Here is a 26,596-nt window from a genome sequence, read left to right as displayed (position 1 = left end):
AAAAACACAGTTTTATGAGACAAAAGTTCATTAGTCATTTTAAAGAAAGAATGTTAAAGAAAATTAAACTATAAAAATCACAATTGTAAGAGAAAATTATTGTAATTTTATTAATTTAAAAAGAAGTTGTAATTTTTCAAAAGATCAAAATGTGTTTTTTTTTTTAAATGGCAGGCTTATGAGATAAAAGTTAAAATTGTGGGACATTTTAAGAAGTTTGATTTTGAAAATAAAATGTTATTTAGGAGAAATGGTCACTAACATTGACAATTTTATACGAATAAACTTATAAAAGTTTAACTTCTATTAGAATAGTTGTTGTATAATAGAAACCAAGATGTTTTGCACAAGGAAAAGTGTACATTTATACTTAATTTTCCTATTTAAATTTGTGTGTCATTTTTGCTTGTAAAGTTCTGACTTTATCATACCTGCCAACTACTCCGGTTTTCCCGTAATTAGTACGGTTTTCATCAACCTATTCCGGGTTACGGTTGCAGTGATAAAAAATACGGTTTTTCATTAATTAAAAAAATATATTTTTTTTAAGTTTTATTCACGAAATCGCGTAACAACAATGACAATCGACACTGCTTCCCGTAACTTCCTATCGAGCCATTCCGAATGCCATGCGCGAGGCTATTTATAGCACCGCTGCCAAGCACGAGGCCATTGTTTCCAAACGAGCGAACGATCATGGAATCAGCCGGAGAAAAATCGCATACGAGTCTTTAACCGAAAAGAAAACTGCAGTCATTCCGTGAAGAATATTCAAAAGCCTATCCGGGAATAATTATCCGTTCCAAAAAGGGTGAAAACTACGCGAATTGCACCTTGTGCAGACAAGATTTTTCGATCGGACACGGAGGAATTAGCGATGTAAAAGACCACGTTGGGACAAAAAAACACAAGTCTAATGCCGTTGCTAGCGATACAAGTGGAAAACTTTCAACGTTTTTCGTCGCCCAAACAGATTCTTTGGATGTGATAAATGCCGAAGTTTTATTTACGGAGGCAATAATTGAGCAAACAAAAAGGTAATGACACCAATGTTATCTATTGGAATTGTTTAGTACTGTTATACTGTTCAAAGTGTTTGTACTATTTATGCTTTCAAGTCCAAGTTGAAGAAATCTTGTTAAATGTTGACAGCATAACTACCAAAATACAGAAGTATGTCCTTAATATTTTTGCAGTGCTATTTCTGTTGAAAAGTTCAAATGATTACATTAGAGATGTGATGTGCCACTTTTCAAGTGTCTGATGGCTTCAATTAATTTTCATTCATTTTTCATATTTGGAATTCTTTTGAAAGGCTTACAAAAAAACTACATTTGAATTGTAATTCCATGCTATTGACAGGACTATTAATTTTAATGAAGTTAAGCTTACCATGTTTACAGTATGATAATTGTGATAGAAATGTGAATTTTAGGCACAGAATATTTTTTACAATTGAACAAGGCAGTAGATTATACAAGCTTGGACAGAAAGTTAATAATGACACCAATTTTTTTTTTAATGGAATTGTTTAGTACTGTTTTACCATTTGTTTACTGTAAAAAGTGTTTATACTGTTTATACTTTCAATTAACAAATTGAAGTCTTGTGAAAGGTTGACAGGATAACTGGCATTAACTGTCAAAATAATTTCAAACTATTGAAGTTAGCTTACAGAATAAACATGTCAATCAACCCATATTTTTTTTGCTGTAATATTTTTGTTTTGAAAAGTCACTGTGACTGATAGAAAAGTGATGGTTTTAGCAACATTTTAACCTGTCTGAATGCTAATAATCATTTTGCGTCGGGGGGCGAAGTGAACCCCCCACCAGGACTTTGTCCTGGACCTACCGGGGCCTGCGGCCCCTGGACCCTGGCTACTAGGTTTTTCTGATTTCAAAAGTTGGCAGGTATGCTTTATTCTCATGATTAATTTTAGTAAGGTTCTACTACCGTATTTTCCGCACCATAAGGCGCCCTGGGTTATAAGCCGCGCCTTCAATGAACGGCATATTTCAAAACTTTGTCCACCTATAAGCCGCCCCGTGTTGTAAGCCGCATCTAACTGCGCTAAAGGAATGTCAAAAAAACAGTCAGATAGGTCAGTCAAACTTTAATAATATATTAAAACCAGCGTGATGTGGGCGCGCATGGAATCGTATATCAACATGGACAGAGCTGCGTGAAAAAAGCCACCCAGCCTCTTCGCGTAAACTTAAACTTACCTTAACCACTCGCTCATCTTTTCTTCATCCATCCCTTCGAGTTAGCTTTTATGATGACGCCGGCTGGAAAGGTCTCTTTTGGCAAGGTCTTCCTTTTGAATATCACCATGGGTGGAAGTTTCTGGCCATTAGCATGGCAAGCTAGAACCACAGTGAAGGATGACTTCTCATTCCCTGTGGTGCGAATATTCACCGTACGTGCTCCCGTTGTATCCACAGTGCGGTTCACAGGAATATCAGTTGCTGTGAAATTGTAATCCGTGTGCGGATGGAGAGATTGCGTCTTTTCATGAACCGGATCCCTGTCGCTTAGTAGGAGCCATTTTGTGGTCTTTACAGATGTAAACACACAAAGGAAATGAAACGTACGGTAATATCCGCGCGCTTTTTCTTCTTCTACGCGGGCGGGTGGTTGCTTACAGTAGAAGAAGAAGCGCTTCCTGTTCTATGGGGGCGGGTGCTTACCTTGGCGGTTGCTTGCGTAGAAGAAGAAGCGCTTCCTGTTCTACCGGGAAAAAAGATGGCGGCTGTTTACCGAAGTTGCGAGACCGAAACTTTATGAAAATGAATCTTAATATTAATCCATATATAAAGCGCACCGGGTTATAAGGCGCACTGTCAGCTTTTGAGAAAATTTGTGGTTTTTAGGTGCGCCTTATAGTGCGGAAAATACGGTAATCCTTTGCAAACAGTAAATATCTATATACTATTCAAAAGACATACTTTGACCAAGATAAATGTTCAAATATATAACAAATTATAAAAGGTATGCACATTTTGAATGTTTGTAATCCCCAGTTTTAGCTATTAAACAAGAAGTTGAGAAAACTATCCAGATGGTGTGAATTTAAATATTTAGACACTTGAAGACCGTGTAACTTGGGTGGCCAGCATCCTCTTTACCTTCCTATGGTGCATAGTTTAGTTGTCAAATCTTCCAGAGGAAGGGGAATACCGCTCCAAAACCAAACACTGAAGTCTTCATGTCTCTGCAGGGCTACAGAACAGGCCACTCTTACAGGAACCCCATTGTCCGTGAAAAGCCCAGGTCTAAGAACGACGTGGAGATCCCCGCCACCGTGTCTGCGGTGACAGCGGAGGACGACGAGTCGGGCCTGCGCAGCCCCTTCCAGTTCATGGTGCAGAAGCAGCAGCGGGAGCGCACCAGGTGGCTCACCTCGCCCAACAGCTACTTGAGGGTGAACATGCCGGAGCATTCTCCCAGCGGGGACGTCAGCCCCAGAACCAAAACAATGGTAGGGCCTGCTCACAAATGTCTTCAGTTATTTAGATTAGCCTGCCATCTTGTGGCCTGCTCGAGAAGTGCTTTTTTCAAAATGATTTTTCTGCCTCTCAGTGGATGAGGTCTTCAGAGCCAGGCAAGACCGTGGGCACGCCGATAAAGATTGAAGACCTGAACCAATTCGTCCCACTCAACACTGACCCCACAGAGGTTTTACACAAGAGGAACCGAGTAAGTTCAGATCCGAGTCAAATATGTGCGATTGAAACCACATCCGAACACAGTTTTGTGTTGCAGATAAAAGAGCAGCACAGAGGAGACCAGATGACCGCAGGTCCAAAGTCCCAGTTACTAGCAGGCATTGTTGTGGACACCATACCAGGACCCGTGAGTGAATATAAAGATATGAAGGTCCAGTTCTATTAGGTTGATGGGGTTTTCTTTTATTAATCAATGCAACAAAACAATACACAACAATACAATAATAATGCAATTCCAATCCCAAAACCAACCATTCAGATTAGCAATAAACAGAGCAATTGAGAGGACACACAAACATGACACAAAACAATCTGAAAGTAGTGAAACAAAAATGAATATTATCAACAACAGTATCAATATTAGTAACAATTTCAACTTAGCAGTGATTAAAAATCCCTCATTGACATTACATACCTGCCAACTACTCCGGTTTTCCCGTAATTAGTACGGTTTTCATCAACCTATTCCGGGTTACGGTTGCAGTGATAAAAAATACGGTTTTTCATTAATTTAAAAAAAAAAAAGGGTGAAAACTACGCGAATTGCACCAAGATTTTTCGATCAGACACGGAGGAATTAGCGATGTAAAAGACCACGTTGGGACAAAAAAACACAAGTCTAATGCCGTTGCTAGCGATACAAGTGGAAAACTTTCAACGTTTTTCGTCGCCCAAACAGATTCTTTGGATGTGATAAATGCCGAAGTTTTATTTACGGAGGCAATAATTGAGCATGGACTTCCAATCGCACTGGCTGATCCCATGGGACAGTTAAATGTTTGTAATGCAACCTTTAAAAATCATTACGCGGTGATCGCGGTCCCAAAAATAAACTTTTCTTGCATGATAATGTCCAGAAAAACTCACTTTATATTACTATAGAGTCCTTTTAACAAATGAGTTTGATGGTTTATCACAAACCTTAAATGAAAGAAGTCCTTTGTTCTCCTGCACCATGCATGCGCTTTGGCCTTGCTTCGTGTTTGGTGCGCAATCCTGTCGGCTGTATTTCACAGCACGTCTTTGACAACTTGAAGTGGCATAAAACATTTAAAACAAAGGGGTTATAGGAACAATCACTTTCAGTGTTTTATGCCACTTCAAGTTGTCAAAGACGGTATGCTGGTGCCCGACTGCCACAAGTGGAACAAACATTTGAAACAAAGGGGTTATAGGAACAATCACTTTCAGTGTTTTATGCCACTTCAAGTAAACTTATCATAAAGTTACCATATCATTTTTGCAGTATGATCAATCTGATAGAATAAATTTGGATTTTAGCCACAAAAAGGTAATGGCACCAATGTTATCTATTGGAATTGTTTAGTACTGTTATACTGTTAAAAGTGTTATACTATTTATGCTTTCAAGTCCAAGTTGAAGAAATCTTGTTAAATGTTGACAGCATAACTACCAAAATACAGAAGTATGTCCTTAATATTTTTGCAGTGCTATTTCTGTTGAAAAGTTCAAATGATTACATTAGAGATGTGATGTGCCACTTTTCAAGTGTCTGATGGCTTCAATTAATTTTCATTAATTTTTCATATTTTGAATTCTTTTGAAAGGCTTACAAAAAAACTACATTTGAATTGTAATTCCATGCTATTGACAGGACTATTAATTTTAATGAAGTTAGCTTACCATGTTTACAGTATGATAATTGCGATAGAAATGTGAATTTTAGGCACAGAATATTTTATACAATTGAACAAGGCAGTAGATTATACAAGCTTGGACAGAAAGTTAATAATGACACCCAATTTTTTTTTTAATGGAATTGTTTAGTACTGTTTTACCATTTGTTTACTGTAAAAAGTGTTTATACTGTTTATACTTTCAATTAACAAATTGAAGTCTTGTGAAAGGTTGACAGGATAACTGGCATTAACTGTCAAAATAATTTCAAACTATTGAAGTTAGCTTACAGAATAAACATGTCAATCAACCCATATGATTTTTGCTGTAATATTTTTGTTTTGAAAAGTCACTGTGACTGATAGAAAAGTGATGGTTTTAGCAACATTTTAACCTGTCTGAATGCTAATAATCATTTTGCGTCAGGGGGCGAAGCCTGAACCCCCCACCAGGACTTTGTCCTGGACCTAACGGGGCCTGCGGCCCCTGGACCCTGGCTACTAGGTTTTTCTGATTTCAAAAGTTGGCAGGTATGGGACGTGCCCGAAACACCTTCCTAGGGAGGCGTTCGGGTGGCATCTTGACCAGATGCCCGAACCACCTCATCTGGCTCCTCTCCATGTGGAGGAGCAGCGGCTTTACTTTGAGCTCCCCCCGGATGGCAGAGCTTCTCACCCTATCTCTAAGGGAGAGCCCCGCCACTCGGCGGAGGAAACTCATTTGGGCCGCTTGTACCCGTGATCTTGTCCTTTCGGTCATGACCCAAAGCTCATGACCATAGGTGAGGATGGGAACGTAGATCGACCGGTAAATCGAGAGCTTTGCCTTCCGACTCAGCTCCTTCTTCACCACAACGGATCGATACAGCGTCCGCATTACTGAATACGCCGCACCGATCCGCCTGTCAATCTCACGATCCACTCCTCCCTCACTCGTGAACAAGACTCCGAGGTACTTGAACTCCTCCACTTGGGGCAAGATCTCCTCCCCAACCCGGAGATGGCACTCCACCCTTTTCCGGGAGAGAACCATGGACTCGGACTTGGAGGTGCTGATTCTCATCCCAGTCGCTTCACACTCGGCTGCGAACCGATCCAGTGAGAGCTGAAGATCCTGGCCAGATGAAGCCATCAGGACCACATCATCTGCAAAAAGCAGAGACCTAATCCTGCAGCCACCAAACCAGATCCCCTCAACGCCTTGACTGTGCCTAGAAATTCTGTCCATAAAAGTTCAGAACAGAATGGGTGACAAAGGGCAGCCTTGGCGGAGTCCAACCCTCACTGGAAACGTGTCCGACTTACTGCCGGCAATGCGGACCAAGCTCTGACACTGATCATACAGGGAGCGGACCGCCAAAATCAGACAGTCCGATACCCCATACTCTCTGAGCACTCCCCACAGGACTTCCCGAGGGACACGGTCCAATGCCTTCTCCAGGTCCACAAAGCACATGTAGACTGGTTGGGCAAACTCCCATGCGCCCTCAAGGACCCTGCCCAGAGTATAGAGCTGGTCCACAGTTCCACAGTATCAATATTAGTAACAATTTCAACTTGGCAGTGATTAAAAATCCCTCATTGACATTATCATTACAGACATTTAAAAAAAAACAAAACAATAAGTCATATTTTTGGTTCATTTAATAGTTAAAACAAATTTAAATAATGGATCCCATATTCCAATATATGACTCATTATTATCTAAACTAAATGCAGTTTTTTCTACTGATGTCATCTCCATAGCTTGTGTGTACCAGTCAGTATGAGTTGGACTATCAACATCTATCCATTATTTTAATATTACCCTTTTTGTTATGATGCATATTGAAAGAAATGCATTTTTACTCTCTTGATGGAGATCCCCAAGAATACAAGTTTGCAGTGTCATTGGGATGTTTATATTAAGGAATGTGATTGCTTCTTTTGTCGTTTTCAACCATAACTCTTTTATTCTCTGACATTCCCACAATGAATGAACAAGAGTTCCCTCAGCTGCACAACACTTCATACATAACTTGCTATCTACTACACCAGGGGTCCTCAAGTACAAATCTTGAAGGTCCACAAATGTTTTTTTTGAAACAGGCTGGGTCCGTTTGTTATCGGTCAAGCTTATATAGTAGCAGGAGGTAGGTAGTAGTTTAACATTTTCTTAAAAATTAACAAAAATAAAATAAATATCCAATAAAATACATGAAAGATTTTCTTTGAAACAAAAATAAATAACCCAAAACCCATGCCACTCTGAGTGAGCACTCTGTTGCTATTTGTTGTTGTGTCATAGATTTAACAAAAATCTTGCTTGATGTTTCATATTACTTTTTCAGACTCATTATTTCTTTTTTTCTTAGCTACGAATCATGAGGAAATGTCTCTTCAAATTCGCGGTGCTCTTTCAGATAGTGACGTTTCAGATTTTCACTTTTCACCAGAGCAACAGCACTGTTGCATATTAGACACATTGGTCTGGTATACTTGCAGTAGGTAGGATGAAACATATTGCTCTGTCCATTCTTCCTTGAAACGTCTGTTTTCCCTGTCCACCTTTCTTTTACCAGCCTGAGCCAACTTGGAGCATGCCATTGTGATTTGATTCACATTCAGTGACTAACGAGTGAACAGTTAGCGAAGTAGCGATACGAGACAACTGTGTGCCTGCAGCGAAAGGTTCCATGCACTGAGCACATGTGTATGACCCAGGTGGTAACAGCCTATCAGCGCGTCGTTGTGATAGAGATGACAACCCATACCCCGGAATCAGCCAATCAGAGTGGCGTTCTCTCGCTCTCACTCCGTCTCGCTCTCTTTCTCTCCCTGAGAGAGAGAGAGAGAGAGAGAGAGAGAGAGAGAGAGAGAGAGAGAGAGAGAGAGAGAGAGAGAGAGAGAGAGAGAGAGAGAGAGAGAGAGAGAGAGAGAGAGAGAGAGAGAGAGAGAGAGAGAGAGACGGAGAAGTGTAAACGAAACCTGGAGATATTTGACTAAAAACAACAAAGAACATTGACTTGCGCTAGCGATAACTCAGAGATAAATACAATTATTATATTTTTTTATAATAATTAGAATTATAATAATAAATAAAAATAAATATTTTTTTTTATTTTTTTTTTTTTTTACTATAATTCGTGCTGGGTCCGGACGGACACGTCGCTGGGTCCGGACATGGACCGCGGTCCGCCTGTTGAGGATCCCTGTACTACACCAATTTTAAACAAGATGTCAAATACAATCAAGATCTTAAATTGAGTCAGCTTATCTTTAATGCTTCTAAAGGGCTTATTTGGCATTTTTCCAAATATCATTCCATGATATGTCTCTTTCATCTAAAATGTTTAAGTCCATCATCCATTTCCCAACACATGCATCATTTGCATTTCTAGTGTGGTGTTCATTTATTATTCCATAAAACAGTTTAATTAATTTCTTAATTGTATCTTGATTAAAAAGTGCATCCTCCAGTTCATGGCTATTTAAAGACATACTTTCAGAGGATATGCATTTATTTACAGCGTGTTTTAAAGAGATAACATTTTAAAAATGATTTCTGGGTACATTATATTGATGAACTAAATCAGGGGTGCTCACACTTTTTCTGCAGGCGAGCTACTTTTCAATTGATCAAGTCGTGGGGATCTACCTCATTCATATATATCATTTATATTTACTTATTTATGAAATACATGTTTTTGTTAACAAGTTACAGGTGTTTAATGATAATGCAAGCATGTTTAACACATATAGTTAATATTGTTAATACATTAAAGGTGTTTAATGATAATACAAGTATGTTTAATACATATAGTTAATATTGTTAACAAGTTAAAGGTGTTTAAAGATAATGCAAGTATGTTTAACACATATAGTTAATATTGTTAACAAGTTAAAGGTGGTTAAAAATAATACAAGCATGTTTAACACAAATAGTTAATATTGTTAACAACTTAAAGGTGGTTAAAGATAAAACAAGCATGTTTAACACATATAGTTAATGTTGTTAACAACTTAAAGGTGGTTAAAGATAATACAAGCATGTTTAACACATATACCGTATTTTCCGCACCATAAGGCGCCCTGGGTTATAAGCCGCGCCTTCAATGAACGGCATATTTCAAAACTTTGTCCACCTATAAGCCGCCCCGTGTTGTAAGCCGCATCTAACTGCGCTAAAGGAATGTCAAAAAAAACAGTCAGATAGGTCAGTCAAACTTTAATAATATATTAAAAACCAGCGTGATGTGGGCGCGCATGGAATCGTATATCAACATGGACGAAGCTGCGTGAAAAAAGCCACCCGGCCTCTTCGCGTAAACTTAAACTTACCTTAACCACTCGCTCATCTTTTCTTCATCCATCCCTTCGAGTTAGCTTTTATGATGACGCCGGCTGGAAAGGTCTCTTTTGGCAAGGTCTTCCTTTTGAATATCACCATGGGTGGAAGTTTCTGGCCATTAGCATGGCAAGCTAGAACCACAGTGAAGGATGACTTCTCATTCCCTGTGGTGCGAATATTCACCGTATGTGCTCCCGTTGTATCCGCAGTGCGGTTCACAGGAATATCAGTTGCTGTGAAATAGTAATCCGTGTGTGGATGGAGAGATTGCGTCTTTTCATGAACCGGATACCTGTCGCTTAGTAGGAGCCATTTTGTGGTCTTTACAGATGTAAACACACAAAGGAAATGAAACGTACGGTGATATCCGCGCGCTTTTTCTTCTTCTACGCGGGCGGGTGGTTGCTTACAGTAGAAGAAGAAGCGCTTCCTGTTCTATGGGGGCGGGTGCTTACCTTGGCGGTTGCTTGCGTAGAAGAAGAAGCGCTTCCTGTTCTACCGGGAAAAAAGATGGCGGCTGTTTACCGAAGTTGCGAGACCGAAACTTTATGAAAATGAATCTTAATATTTATCCATATATAAAGCGCACCGGGTTATAAGGCGCACTGTCAGCTTTTGAGAAAATTTGTGGTTTTTAGGTGCGCCTTATAGTGCGGAAAATACGGTAGTTAATATTGTTAACAACTTAAAGGTGGTTAAAGATAATAAAAGCATGTTTAACACATATAGTTAATATTGTTAACAAGTTAAAGGTGGTTAAATATAATACAAGCATGTTTAACACATATAGATTCCTTTCTTTCATGAAGACAAGAATATAAGTTGGTGTATTACCTGATTCTGATGACTTGCATTGATTGGAATCAGACAGTGGTGATGATAACGTCCGCATTTTCGAATGGAGGAGAAAAAAAGTCCTCCTTTCTGTCCAATACCACATGAAAGTGGTTGGCTTTTGGCATCTTATTTGTCCAGCTTCCGTACTCCTTTGTATACACTTTACAAGAAATACATTGTCGGCAAACTCCGTAGCTTGCTAGCTTGTGCACGCCAGCTTTCTGAGACTCTTATTTTGGTAGCGCAGGCAGGATGAAGCAGAGCTTTTATTGTGCAACTGTGCAGTCGGTCTTTGGAGTTTTGACGACAGCGCCAGAGTCTGTTGAAATAAAGTGTTTCTCGCCTTCCAGTCGGTAATTTTAATGAGCTGGCAGCAGCCAGCGTCATCTCAGAAGACCCTCGGGTGCCGTGAATGTCAATCAAGTGACGAAAGTGACGTCATAGTGAAGATTTATGATCGCTCATTTTTAGGACTATTTTTTTAATGCCTGGCTGGTGATCGACTGACACACCCTCCGAGATCGACCGGTAGATCGCGATCGACGTAATGAGCACCCCTGAACTAAATCATTGAACGGTTTAAAAGAGTTTTTATTAATAATATGATGAGGTTTAGTAATATCTCTGTCTTTCCATGTTGTCCATTTAACCACATTTTTATTAATGATGTTATTAGGATTGTACCAAAATGGTTGATTTACAGATGTCATTGACTTGATTCCTAGTATTTTCTGACACAGTTTTAGAATGTTAAAGGTGGCTTCTATTGGGCTCTGCCTCAATTCATTAGCTATTTTTTTAATATAATGTATAATAATAGGTTGATGCTGATTGATGCTCTCATCCATGCCTAGGCTTTCATCATCGAGGATGAGGAGCACACTCGCTCCCTTCCCCCGAACCCTTTCAACCATCTGACAGAGGAGGTGCTGAAGGAGTACAAGAACATGGTGGAACGCAAGCAGCAAGGCCAAGACGGTCATTTTCCCCCCGTTTCCACTTTCTTTACACTTAAAGGGGAACTGCAACTTTTGGGGGAATTTTGCCTGTCGTTTACAATTATTAAGAAAGACATGACGACTGATGGATTTTTGGATGGAGCCCCTCAATTCTGCCTATAGAGCCCTAAAAAGACATCCAAACACCTCCATTGAGGTTTTATATACATGATGTAAGTATATATGTCATGTAGTAACATCTATAATAACATTTAATAATCACTTATTTTGATCATTTTAAGCACATTAATTGAATACGTTTTTTCTTATATATATATATATATGTGTCTTAATAAGGTTATCCAAAAAATAGTGCTCGATACCGTAGTAGAGCGCAATACCGTAGTAGTATATAGTATCAGGCCCGGCCCTAACCAATCTGGCGCCCTAGGCAAGATTTTAGGTGGCGCCCCCCCCACATCGGCAGTGAAGTGTATATACTCACAAGAAACCGAATAGCTTTGTCTTTGACCTTTTTTTTTACTTAAAGAAAGCAAATTAACAATCACAATAGTTAACAAGATTAAAAAAAATATGAATAAATAAATGAATGCAAAAAATAAAAAATGAATATATGAAATACAATATTTTTTACATACATATTGCTTAATTAACATTAATGATGTGCACTTTAACAACTAGGCTTACAACTATACCTAATATATAAAGGGGTGGAAAAGTGACTATTACCTGCAGGGCAAACATTAGCTAACCAGAAGGCAATAACAATGTAAACAAAAAACACCTGCTTAAAAGATCTAATACAAATGTCCCTGAGGAATGTAAGGTGGGAGTACTGTAATTACCTAACGTTACATTATTATTTTCCATAACAATTTAGCCCCCTCCACAATATTAACCCGACGTTAAAACAGAACTAGCTATTTATTGATTAGCAATTGCCGAATCATGTAACATTAGCTTAATGCTAAAAAGCCAGGTTACTATCACATTCTGTAAGAGACAAATAATTTCATGTAGGCTAACGTTACCTACCTGCTACCTCTGTCTTTTTCTCGTTTCTCCTCCTCTTCTTTTCTCTTTTTTCTTCCCTGGGCACCTGACAATTTTGGCCGTTTTGACATCTTGTGTTGATTTTTTGATGTGGTGACGTCCAAAAAGAGTCATGATACGGGAAGGGAGGGGGCGCACCGTGCGGGGGGGGGGGGGGGGGGCGTAATGTTGTAACAAATAATATTTCTATTAAATAGGCTTTACTTTGCATTTTAATTAACGTGGGATTATTTTTTGTATTTAGAAATAATAGTACCAACTTTTTTTTTTTTCTCCAACATTTGTGGCACTGGCGTGGCGCCCCCTGATGGACGGCGCCCTTAGCATTTGCCTATACGGCCTATGCCACGGGCCGGCCCTGTATAGTATATATATATATATATATATATATATCAGTGACGTGCGGTGAGGTTGATGGCTGGTGAGGCACTGACTTCATCACAGTCAGATTTACAAACATATGAACCCTAAAGAGTATCTTATTCACCATTTGATTGGCAGCAGTTAACGGGTTATGTTTAAAAGCTCATACCAGCATTCTTCCCTGCTTGGCACTCAGCATCAAGGGTTGGAATTGGGGGTTAAATCACCAAAAATGATTCCCGGGCGCGGCGCCGCTGCTGCCCGCTGCTCCCCTCACCTCCCAGGGGGTGAACAAGGGGATGGGTCAAATGCAGAGGACAAATTTCATTACACCTAGTGTGTGTGTGACAATCATTGGTACTTTAACTTAACTTTAACTTTACACATACAAACTGTAGCACACAAAAAAGCACATTTAATAAAAAAAAAACGTTATTATGGTCTTACCTTTACTTAGAAATTAAGTCCATGCACCGCAACTAAAGCCCTCACTTAAACTTTCCACGTGCAAGATTGAATCTATTTAAAAAAGTGTAACCGAGGGTTTATAAATGTTGCCTATACTGTATGAAACTACAAAATAACAAACACGGAGGCTCCAGTTTACACGAGGACCACTTTATTTACATTCTTTCAAAAACCTCTGCAACGTGACATCACTTCCGCTCTTAGCGCCTTCAAAATAAGAGCTCGAGGCATATACTGTATAACAGCGCATAACAGGAACTTAACATCACAAAGAGGAAAGCCCATGAAAATAGGTTACAAAAGTTATTTAATAAGAAGCCAAAAAGTGCAAAAACAATAATGTTCGTGTTGGAGGAGTTGTGAATTAGGTACACCTGCAGTCTGCAGGTGTATCTGCACAGCAGGTCAGCAGTTAGCCGAGTCATTGCGCAATCCATGTTGCGGCACTGAGTGACGTGCCTCAACTGGCTGCTGTTCACCGCACCGTCTCTTCTCAGTATTTGAACGGCAAATGTGAAAATTCAGCGATTTTGAATAAAAATAATCTAAAACTGGTGAAATTAAATGGAAAATAACTTTATAGTATAATCACTGGATACATATAACAATTTAATTTTTTTTTTTCTTTTTACATTTTTTTTCTTTCCATGATGGCAGGTGAGGCCCCGCCTCACCTGCCTCTAGTGACTGCACGTCACTGATACATATATATATATATATATATATATACCGTATTTTCCGCACCATAAGGCGCCCTGGGTTATAAGCCGCGCCTTCAATGAACGGCATATTTCAAAACTTTGTCCACCAATAAGCCGCCCCGTGTTGTAAGCCGCATCTAACTGCGCTAAAGGAATGTCAAAAAAACAGTCAGATAGGTCAGTCAAACTTTAATAATATATTAAAAACCAGCGTTCTAACAACTCTGTTCACTCCCAAAATGTACGCAAATGTGCAATCACAAACATACGTATATCAACATGGACAGAGCTGCGTGAAAAAAGCCACCCGGCCTCTTCGCGTAAACTTAAACTTACCTTAACCACTCGCTCATCTTTTCTTCATCCATCCCTTCGAGTTAGCTTTTATGATGACGCCGGCTGGAAAGGTCTCTTTTGGCAAGGTCTTCCTTTTGAATATCACCATGGGTGGAAGTTTCTGGCCATTAGCATGGCAAGCTAGAACCACAGTGAAGGATGACTTCTCATTCCCTGTGGTGCGAATATTCACCGTACGTGCTCCCGTTGTATCCACAGTGCGGTTCACAGGAATATCAGTTGCTGTGAAATAGTAATCCATGTGCGGATGGAGAGATTGCGTCTTTTCATGAACTGGATCCCGGTCGCTTAGTAGGAGCCATTTTGTGGTCTTTACAGATGTAAACACACAAAGGAAATGAAACGTACGGTGATATCCGCGCGCTTTTTCTTCTTCTACGCGGGCGGGTGGTTGCTTACAGTAGAAGAAGAAGCGCTTCCTGTTCTATGGGGGCGGGTGCTTACCTTGGCGGTTGCTTGCGTAGAAGAAGAAGCGCTTCCTGTTCTACCGGGAAAAAAGATGGCGGCTGTTTACCGAAGTTGCGAGACCGAAACTTTATGAAAATGAATCTTAATATTTATCCATATATAAAGCGCACCGGGTTATAAGGCGCACTGTCAGCTTTTGAGAAAATTTGTGGTTTTTAGGTGCGCCTTATAGTGCGGAAAATACGGTATATATATATATATATATATGTATGTATGTATGTATGTATATGTATATATATATATATATATATATATATATATATATAATGTTTATTTGAAATAGGGACAGATACAGAAACATATATATCTGAAACAGTTATCCAATGTATGCATCATAGTGTTTGTAGCCAAAGCTAATTTACAACACTTGTCCCCAACAACAACAACAACACAGATCTAACATAATTAAAAATAGGAAAATAAAAAGAATAAGGCAAAGAGGAGTCGACAATGATGATAATAGTAATAATACAGACAAAGTGCAAATTAGATAAAAGCCAATAATAATAATAATAATAATAACACAGACAAAGTGCAGACTAGATAAAAACCAATTAGTAAAAATTTGTGAAAACTAAACATGGGAACACGATTGTTGCTCAACTAGCCACAATTTTGTTTGTTGTGCAGGTATACTTTTCAAAGTGTCAGGTAGAGAGTTCCATATTTGTGCTCCTTTTATTGAAAAGGCAGTCTGGGCAAAAGATGTTCTACGGAATGGAACGCAACAGTTGCCTTTTGACGTTGCTCGGGTGGTAGATCTGGTACCAATTTGCACTAATTAGAACTCACTACAGACTTTATGAGCGCAAACACACATAATAAAACATCACTTACTGTACAGTGTCTGCTGTCATTAGGATGCTGACTGCTTCATATATTCCCATTTTAGATGAAGAGTGACTCATAAGGGTTGGAGGGCGGGGAGCGCCAAGCATCTTTTCGTCTCGTCCTCGCCAGTTTAAGGCCCTAAATGGCTGTCAAAGTGTACCAACTTCTTGGTATACCTACTCAGACTTCTTCTGTGCAGGTGAGAGACATGATTTATGATCTAGAATAAACTTACAGGGAGCGAGGAAGTAGCGGACCACTTGATGATGTAAACATAAGTCATACTTGCCAACCTTGAGACCTCCGATTTCGGGAGGTGGGGGGCGTGGTCAGGGGTGGGGCGGGGCGTGGTTAAGAGGGGAGGAGTATATTGACAGCTAGAATTCACCAAGTCAAGTATTTCATACATATACACACACACACACATATATATACCGTATTTTCCGCACCATAAGGCGCCCTGGGTTATAAGCCGCGCCTTCAATGAACGGCATATTTCAAAACTTTGTCCACCTATAAGCCGCCCCCTGTTATAAGCCGCATCTAACTGCGCTAAAGGAATGTCAAAAAAACAGTCAGATAGGTCAGTCAAACTTTAATAATATATTAAAAACCAGCGTGATGTGGGCGCGCACGGAGTCGTATATCAACATGGACGGAGCTGCGTGAAAAAAGCCACCCGGCCTCTTCGCGTAAACTTACCTTAACCACTCGCTCATCTTTTCTTCATCCATCCATCCCTTCGAGTTAGCTTTTATGATGACGCCGGCTGGAAAGGTCTCTTTTGGCAAGGTCTTCCTTTTGAATATCACCATGGGTGGAAGTTTCTGGCCATTAGCATGGCAAGCTAGAACCACAGTGAAGGATGACTTCTCATTCCCTGTGGTGCGAATATTCACCGTACGTGCTCCCGTTGTATCCACAGTGCGGTTCACAGGAATATCAAAAGTCAGTGGAACCTCGTCCATGTTGATAATGTTCTCTGGCCGGATCTTTTTTTCAGCTATCTTGTTTTTACAATATGCACGGAAAGTAGCCAGCTTTTCTTGAAAGTCTTTAGGCAGTTGCTGTGAAATAGTAGTCCGTGTGCGGATGGAGAGATTGCGTCTTTTCATGAACCGAAAACCTGTCGCTTAGTAGGAGCCATTTTGTGGTCTTTACAGATGTAAACACACAAAGGAAATGAAACGTAATATCCGCGCGCTTCTTCTTCTTCTACGCGGGCGGGTGGTTGCTTACAGTAGAAGAAGAAGCGCTTCCTGTTCTATGGGGGCGGGTGCTTACCTTGGCGGTTGCTTGCGTAGAAGAAGAAGCACTTCCTCTTCTACGGGGAAAAAAGATGGCGGCTGTTTACCGTAGTTGCGAGACCGAAACTTTATGAAAATGAATCTTAATATTAATCCATATATAAAGCGCACCGGGTTATAAGCCGCACTGTCAGCTTTTGAGTAAATTTGTGGTTTTTAGGTGCGGCTAATAGTGCGGAAAATACGGTATATATATATATATATATATATCCTGAAAATATGCAAACAAAACTGTGTTTAGATAATTGATACTTCAAACTTGCATAAATAAATCTTAAGGAATATAACATAACTTGGCTTCTGAGAGCTTCAAAATGTAATGAATAAAATGCTAAAGTTGTTGATAAACAAGCAATTATTTTAATAATTAAATATGGTCATTTTAAATGAATTATGATCATTTAAAATTAATTATTTCAAATATGTTTATTTTAATGTATAATTCTATGGCTGGATGTAATAAGGAGTCAGAAAAAATACAAATAAAAATACAATTAATTTTGATGTTTTTAGCAAAATATAGTAAAAATTTATTTTGTTTTTGTTTTTTTTAATTAGTAAATATATTTATTTTTAGGTAAGATAAACATAATAATACAATTTATTTCCAGTATGGATGATTTAGTTCTTGTCACCCTGTTGTCTTCCCGATTTTCAGCCGGAGCTGGAGGCCACGCCCCCTCCAGCTCCGGCTGAAAATCGGGAGATTTTCGGGAGAATATTTGTCCCGGGAGGTTTTCGGGAGAGGCGCTGAATTTCGGGAGTCTCCCGGAAAATTCGTGAGGGTTGGCAAGTATGACATAGGTACAAAATAGTTGGTCTGCGTTAGCGCTTATAATAACAATATCACTAATACTTGTTAGTATTCAAATCACGAAATGTAAATGGAGTATTGTTGGTGCTTTTATGAATGGTTATTTTATTGGATTTTATGGGCGGAATAGTGGAGCTCCGCTGTAAGCTGACTTTTATTTATGTTTATTTAACGTGCCCTGAGTCATACCAAAGACTATAAAAATGAGAGCCATTACCTCCCTGCTTGACACTCAGCATCAAGGGTTGGAATTGGGGGTTAAATCACCAAAATTATTCCCGGGCGCGGCCCCCGCTGCTGCTCACTGCTCCCCTCACCTCCCAGGGAGTGATCAAGGGTGATGGGTCAAATGCAGAGGATAATTTCACCACACCAAGTGTGTGTGTGACAATCATTGCTACTTTAACCTTTTTAGTCAGAATGCATAACAATCCATCCGTCGTCATGTCTTTCATAAAGATTGTGAACGATTGGCAAAATTCCAAAGTGCAGTTCCTGTTTAAGCAAAGAGCGTCTCCACACCTTTTATTCTAATACTTAACTCTGATTCGTAGCTACATTTAAAAATCAACATCCTCATTGCAGACGACGAAGACGCCACCGATGCAGACGAGATGACCACGTTTGATGGCTCGACAATTTCCCTTTCACTCTCTCCCATGATGACGCCAACCAAGCAAGGTAACGTACGGTACTACTCGGTTTAAAGTGCGTTTACTTGATATACTCCATCTGTTTGTATATGTAAGGCTATATACCGTATTTTCCGCACCATAAGGCGCCCTGGGTTAAAAGCCGCGCCTTCAATGAACGGCATATTTCAAAACTTTGTCCACCTATAAGCCGCCCGGTGTTGTAAGCCGCATCTAACTGCGCTAAAGGAATGTCAAAAAAACAGTCAGATAGGTCAGTCAAACTTTAATAATATATTAAAAACCAGCGTTCTAACAACTCTGTTCACTCCCAAAATGTACGCAAATGTGCAATCACAAACATACGTATATCAACATGGACAGAGCTGCGTGAAAAAAGCCACCCGGCCTCTTCGCGTAAACTTAAACTTACCTTAACCACTCGCTCATCTTTTCTTCATCCATCCCTTCGAGTTAGCTTTTATGATGACGCCGGCTGGAAAGGTCTCTTTTGGCAAGGTCTTCCTTTTGAATATCACCATGGGTGGAAGTTTCTGGCCATTAGCATGGCAAGCTAGAACCACAGTGAAGGATGACTTCTCATTCCCTGTGGTGCGAATATTCACGGTACGTGCTCCCGTTGTATCCACAGTGCGGTTCACAGGAATATCAGTTGCTGTGAAATAGTAATCCGTGTGCGGATGGAGAGATTGCGTCTTTTCATGAACCGGATCCCTGACGCTTAGTAGGAGCCATTTTGTGGTCTTTACAGATGTAAACACACAAAGGAAATGAAACGTACGGTATATCCGCGCGCTTTTTCTTCTTCTACGCGGGCGGGTGGTTGCTTACAGTAGAAGAAGAAGCGCTTCCTGTTCTATGGGGGCGGGTGCTTACCTTGGCGGTTGCTTGCGTAGAAGAAGAAGCGCTTCCTGTTCTACCGGGAAAAAAGATGGCGGCTGTTTACCGAAGTTGCGAGATCGAAGCTTTATGAAAATGAATCTTAATATTAATCCATATATAAAGCGCACCGGGTTAAAAGCCGCACTGTCAGCTTTTGAGTAAATTTGTGGTTTTTAGGTGCGGCTAATAGTGCGGAAAATACGGTAACCAGATGGCATTCATGTACCACTAAAGTTACACTTCATGAAGACAGTCGCTGTGAAACATCAACAACAGTTAACACAGCTGGAAGTTTAGATCACATGATATTACACCTTGATTATTATTGGTTTAAACCTTTTTCTCATGAAGCTCATTGTTAACCCACTTTTTTTCCGAGTAGAATTTTCCCAATATTATTTATCTTTTTTTTGGTTCTTGCTTCATCTTCAAAATATATTGATTTCTAATAAAATCAAGTGTCGTATATATTAAAATTTTTCCCAAAAATGGTCTTTTTGTTTCTAAAATTATTAATTTTTGTCATTTAACTGTGATTTCGTTATTTCAAAATTACAACCTAAATCTCTTGAAATGATCACTTATTTTATTTTACCCCTGTGAAATTTATTATCATAAAATGTTAACGTCATAAAATTCTGATTTTGTTCATGCTGTATTTGCCCCTTTAATTTGCCAACTTCTTCCATGTAAAATTCCAATTATATTCAATGAAATGTAAACAGTTTTCTCTTAAAACAAGGATTCACAATTGTTTTTAAATTACTTATTTTTAAGATTGTAAATTTTATTCTTGTAAAATTGTGTATTTTTCCCCATAAAATGTGTTTTCAGTTATTTCACCTTTTTTAATGTACTCCAATGTACTTAATGTACTCCACATTCATAGTTTAGATGTCTTCAGTGACAATCTACAATGTAAATAGTCATGACAATAAAGAAAACCCATCGAATGAGAAGGTGTGTCCAAACTTTTGGCCTGTACTGTATGTGTATATATATATGTATGTGTGTGTGTGTGTTTTATATATATATATATATATATATAACACACACACATACATATATATATATCTATCCATTTTCTACCGCTTATTCCCTTTGGGGTCGCGGGGGTCGCTGGAGCCTATCTCAGCTACAATCGGGCGGAAGGCGGGGTACACCCTGGACAAGTCGCCATCTCATCGCAGGTCCAACACAGATAGACAGACAACATTCACACTCACATTCACACACTAGGGCCAATTTAGTGTTGCCAATCAACCTATCCCCAGGTGCATATCTTTGGAGGTGGGAGGGGCCTATTCCCAGGTGCATGTCTTTGGAGGTGGGAGGAAGCCGGAGTACCCGGAGGGAACCCACGCAGTCACGGGGAGAACATGCAAACTCCACACAGAAAGATCCCGAGCCTGGGATTGAACTCACGACTACTCAGGACCTTCGTATTGTGAGGCAGACGTACTAACCCCTCCTCCACCGTCCTGCCTATATATATATATATACATATATATATATTTATATATATATATATATATATATATATATACATATGTATATATATATATATATGTATGTATATATATATATATATGTATGTATATATATATGTGTGTATATATATATATATATATATATATATATATATATATATATATATATATGTATATGTATGTATATAATATGTATATATATATATGTATATATATATGTATGTGTGTGTTAGTGTGTTATATATATATATATATATATATGTATGTGTGTGTGTGTGTGTTATATACAGGGGCGCCGCTAGGGATTTTGGGCCCCATGAAAAGAATCTTTACAGGGCCCCCAACACAGTGTCATTATTTTTTCTGTATTATAATTGCATCATCATTAGGGGCCTCTCTGGGCCCCCCTCCATCATGGGCCCCTAGAATCCGTCTCCTTTACCCCCCCTTTTCGGCGCCCCTGCTTATATATATATATATATATATATATATATATATATATATATATATATATATATATATATATATATATATATATATATATATATATATATATATATATACATATACATATATATATGTGTATATATATATGTATATATATATATATATAAACACGTGTATGTGTATATATATATATATATATATATAAACACGTATATGTGTATATATATATATATATATACACACATATATGTGTTATATATATATATATATGACACACATACATGTTATATATATATATATATATGATATATATATATATATATATATGAATATAACACATGTATGTGTTGTATACATGTTATATATATATATATATACGTATATCTATATATAACACTTGTATGTGTGTGTGTATGTATATATATATATATATATATATACGTACTGTGTGTATATATATATATATAACACGTGTATGTGTGTGTGTGTATATATATATATATATATATATATATGTATATGTATATATATATGTGTACAGTATATTACTTGTCCAGGGTGTACGCCGCCTTCCGCCCGAATGCAACTGCGATAGGCTCCAGCACCCCCCGTGGCCCCAAAAGGGACAAGCGGTAGAAAATGGATGGATGGATTACACACATATATGTGTGTGTGTGTGTGTATATATATGTATACATGTATATATGTATGTATATATCTATATGTATGTGTATATATATATATATATATATGTATGTGTATATATGTGTGTATATATACAGTGTATATACAGTGTATGTGTATATATATATATATATATATATATATATATATATATATATATATATATATATATATATATATATATATATCCTATTATTTGCACCCCATTGACTAGTGATGGACTGAAAACATACTTTGCTTACCGACATCGGATGTTGTGTTGACGTATCCACTTGGGTTGGCGGGTCTGCGTCCTTCCCCTCACACGACTGACGTAGCTCGCCCAAAGATGGCGTAGAAGTCACATTCAGGACGCATTTCCCTTGAAACTGAAGTCCCATTTGAAAACACCAGATTCCAAACGGATTGGGACTACCTTCTGATGCGACAGATCTGATTTGAAGCACTTTGGATTGTTTAGACTGGCAATAAAAGACTTGTTCTGTGTCACTTAAGGGCGGGAAAAAAAATCCAATTTGGTTTTTAAATGGCGTGTAAGATTTCAGCTTCTTGTTTGTTGCCGACAGACTCCATAACCAACGGGAAAGACCAGGTGTCAGACCCGGAGGAGGACCTGAGCACCGAGGTTTCCAAGCTGAGCCTGAGCACCTCGGAGTCGCTGGAAACCTCCACCGCCACCAAGGGGGAGGCGCAGACTCCGGAGAGCCAAGCCAAGAAGAAGAAGAAGAAGTTCCGCACGCCGTCCTTCTTGAAGAAGAGCAAGAAGAAAAGCGAAGCGTGCGTGCATTAACGCCAGGGTAAACACCGCCTTCTTAAGACGTCCCTGAACAAGTGAAAGATCGCAGTGGTTCTCTGGCCTGTGTTTTTAACCACAGCTCTCTTTTTTTCTAACGATATTCCTTTTTTTGCACAAACTCCTCTTATGAATGTATCCTAAACTAGCACGTGGCTAAAGAAACATTCCAGATGGTCGACTATTAGACGTGAAATACTAAAACTCTTGTACTAAACACGCTGTGACTATGATGTAATAATAGGCTGCTTGCATCAATCATGTGACCTACAATGTGAAGCTGTGTAAATAGTTTTGCTAAAAATGTGACCGCACAATCGTAACACCGCCATGTTTTTATATGTCCTCAGCCGGGTTATAACCTTTACGACGCTTTTGCCCACGTGGTTGATGTTTCAAGACAGCAGGGCGTTCCGCTATGAAATAAAGCCTGGTCCAACTATGTCGCAACAGCTTATTCTCGCTCCTCCACGAAGAATAGGAAGAAGAAAAAGGGCCTCTTTTTTTTGGTTGAAACAATGCGCAGTGTGGAGTGATAATTGGCCGTGTGAAGCTGTATAATCAGCCTGCGGCCATGATATGAATGGCTGTTGTCATGGTAATCCAGCCGAGAGGGGCTGCACAGACAAAGAGGGGATTTGGTGTCTCCAACAGGTGTTGGTGCTCCCTCCCCCCCCTTACCCATACACGTTAAACAACGTCAACATCAATAGCACTAACTAAAATAACAGAGGAAATTAAAGCTGCAAGCAGCGTTGGACGGGCCCGCGTATTTGGCAGGTGCTAGTCCTAAGTGTCCCAATACTTTTGTCTACTTTTAGTCTGAAGTGTCCCAAGACTTTTGTCTAGTGTACCTACCTTGTCTGCATTGTGTGGGCACGTTGGTGCTTCCTGCTTTTAAGCAGCCATCTTAAAAAAACCAGCACCGCAGCAGCATGAGTGCAGCGGGTCTTTGAAGTGTCATAAAATCAAAACCGGAGCACTTAATTAAAAAGCGCTTCTGTTGTTGTATTCACAAGGGTTCAATCTCTCTCCTGTGTTAGTTTGAAGGCGAAACGACAAACGCGCTCAGAGGAGTTCGTTTTTGAAGGAAGGTGACCGGTTATTACAAAAAAATTGTTTTGAAGGGGGAATAGCAAACTTCCTGTAGATTTTTGCTGGGGGTTGTCAATTTATGAAATGTAGGTCTAAGTGAGACCCACATAGAAGTTTTTGTTTCATGTCTCTCCGACCTTCCCAGTGGGAGTTACAGGCAGTTTTGTAATTTTTTCCTTCCCAGGAGCAGTTTTTTATCAGTTTTATTCAAAAATTGCTGTAGAGCACAATTTTTGAATTTGGGGTTAGGTTTTTTCATTAGATCACAGTTTTTGCCAGTCCTGATGTGTGTGTTCAGTTTGGTGAGATTTGAAGCATGTTAAGGGGGTCAAATTACAGCTCAAAGAGGCAAAAGTGACTGTTTTTAGTACTTTTTTGTCTTGAAGGGGGAATTGCCAACTTCCTGTTGATTTTAGCCCGAAGACATACAATTATGAGAACTAGGTCTAAGTCAGACCTACATAGAGGATTTTGTTTCATATTTTTCCGACCTTCCTAGTGGGAGTTACAGGCAGTCTAGTTATTTTTTTTCCTAGGGGGCGCTAGAGCGCAATTTTGAGTTTTTAAGTTTGGTTCTTTGATAAAAAGTTTTGCCGTATATTACTGATGTGTGTGTAAAATTTGGTGAGTTTTGAAGCATGTTAAGGGGGTGAAAGTAGTGCGCAAAGCTGCGGAAGAATAATAATAAGAAGAAAGAAAAAACGATCGAATAACAATAGGTCCTTATGTCCCATTGCATAAGGACTCCCTGTGGGAGTCCTTTTGCAATGGGCCATGGCGGGCCCTAATTACCAATGCAATAGATGGTAAAGAATGTGCGGCCGCAGTATTCATGGACTTAACAAAAGCATTTGACACAATTAATCATGATATTTTAATACGAAAATTAGAACGGTATGGCATCAGAGGTTTGGTATTGAATTGGGTAAGAAGTTATTTAACCAACAGGAAGCAATATGTAAAGATGGGTGAAAATATGTCAACACGGCTAGATATCAGAATCAGAATCAGCTTTATTGTCATTACGCAAGGTAACGAGATTGAGGCCATTCCATACAGTGCGATGTGTGCATGCTAGAAAAACAATGTGCAAATATATAAAAATATAAAAAATGTAGAAGTGCAATGAATATGGTGTGAAGTGAATATATACATGAAAAAAACAAACGGTGGTTGGTGGAATGGGTTATTGCACCGAAGAGAAGGCAGTTATGAGGGACAATGGGGCAGTCCGTTCAGGATGGTTATGGCCCTGGGGAAGAAGCTGTTCTTTAGCCTGTTTGTTTTGGTTTTAATGCACCTGTAGCGCTATATACCGTATTTTCCGCACTATAAGGCGCACCGGATTATTAGCCGCACCTTCAATGAATTACATATTTCATAACTTTGTCCACCAATAAGCCGCCCCGGACTATAAGCCGCGCCTACGCTGCGCTAAAGGGAATGTCAAAAAAACAGTCAGATAGGTCAGTCAAACTTTAATAATATATTACAAACCAGCGTTCTAACAACTCTGTTCACTCCCAAAATGTACGCAAATGTGCAATCACAAACATAGTAAAATTCAAAATAGTGCAGAGCAATAGCAACATAATGTTGCTCGAACGTTAATGTCACAACACACAAAATAAACATAGCGCTCACTTTCTGAAGTTATTCTTCATTCGTAAATCCTTCGTCTTCGGTGTCCGAAGTGAAAAGTTGGGCAAATTTACGATCCACTGGCAGATGTTGGCGTCGTCTGGCGCTGCCTCCTCGTCTTAGTGAAGGTGTGTTCGCCTTCTGTCTTCCATTGTTCCCACGCAGTTAGCAGTCTAGCTTCGAATGCCCTGTTGACACCAATATCTAGCGGCTGGAGGTCTTTTGTCAATCCACCCGGAATGACGGCGAGTATTGAATTAAGCGCGTAAGCGTGTCCCTCAATGTGCTGTTATGAGCTAGCAAATATAACAACTACACTACCCAGCATGCAACGATAGTTACGAGCATGCGCGGTAGCCCTGAGAAGCGTTGTTGTATGCTGGCAGTTAGAATGTGGTTATGAGCACGCTGTGAGAAAATGTTGAGAACTCAGTTAACACGCCTCGTCTGCATTATTTATAATTAGACAGACAACACACTTAATAGGAGCCATTTTGGGGTCTTTACATAAACACACAAATGGAAATGAAACGTCACATATCCCAGCATGCACCGCGCGCTTCTTCTACGGGGAAAAAAGATGGCGGCTGTTTACCGTAGTTGCGAGACCTAAACTTTATGAAAATGAATCTTAATATTTATCCATATATAAAGCGCACCGGGTTATAAGGCGCACTGTCAGCTTTTGAGAAAGTTTGTGGTTTTTAGGTGCGCCTTATAGTGCGGAAAATACGGTATATATATCCTGTGGTGTACCCCAGGGGTCAATACTGGGACCAAGATTGTTCAATCTTTATATAAACCACATTTGTAAGGTTACGAAGGACTTAAAGTTGGTTTTATTTTGCGGACGACACGACTGCTTTCTGTTCAGGAGAGAGCACACAGAAGATCATACAAATAATAACAGAAGAAATGAACAAATTAAAAAGATGCTTTGACAAAAACAGACTATCTTTGAATCTCAGTAAAACTAAAATAATGCTATTTGGTAATAGTAGAAAAGAGCATCATACACGAATACAAATAGACGGAGTAGACATAGAAAGGGTAAA

General features: G+C 39.2%; 1 protein-coding gene across 1 annotated transcript in view; it reads left to right on the top strand.

Annotated features, from left to right (window-relative positions):
* add3b (adducin 3 (gamma) b) overlaps positions 1-23,247 on the top strand; it is a 60,874-nt gene extending 37,627 nt beyond the window's left edge. Inside the window, exons 10-15 of the mRNA XM_061968142.1 lie at positions 3,224-3,484; positions 3,586-3,702; positions 3,769-3,858; positions 11,390-11,513; positions 18,442-18,537; positions 22,579-23,247. Of these exons, the coding sequence (XP_061824126.1) occupies positions 3,224-3,484; positions 3,586-3,702; positions 3,769-3,858; positions 11,390-11,513; positions 18,442-18,537; positions 22,579-22,802 (912 nt within the window). The 3' untranslated portion in view covers positions 22,803-23,247. The remainder of the gene's footprint in view (positions 1-3,223; positions 3,485-3,585; positions 3,703-3,768; positions 3,859-11,389; positions 11,514-18,441; positions 18,538-22,578) is intronic.
* The last annotated feature ends 3,349 nt before the right edge of the window (positions 23,248-26,596 follow it).

Source organism: Nerophis lumbriciformis, linkage group LG02 (genome assembly GCF_033978685.3).
Source record: "Nerophis lumbriciformis linkage group LG02, RoL_Nlum_v2.1, whole genome shotgun sequence".
Lineage (NCBI taxonomy): Eukaryota > Metazoa > Chordata > Actinopteri > Syngnathiformes > Syngnathidae > Nerophis > Nerophis lumbriciformis.
The sequence above is the reverse complement of the archived record's forward strand: the minus strand, read 5'-3'. Positions and strand labels throughout refer to the sequence as shown.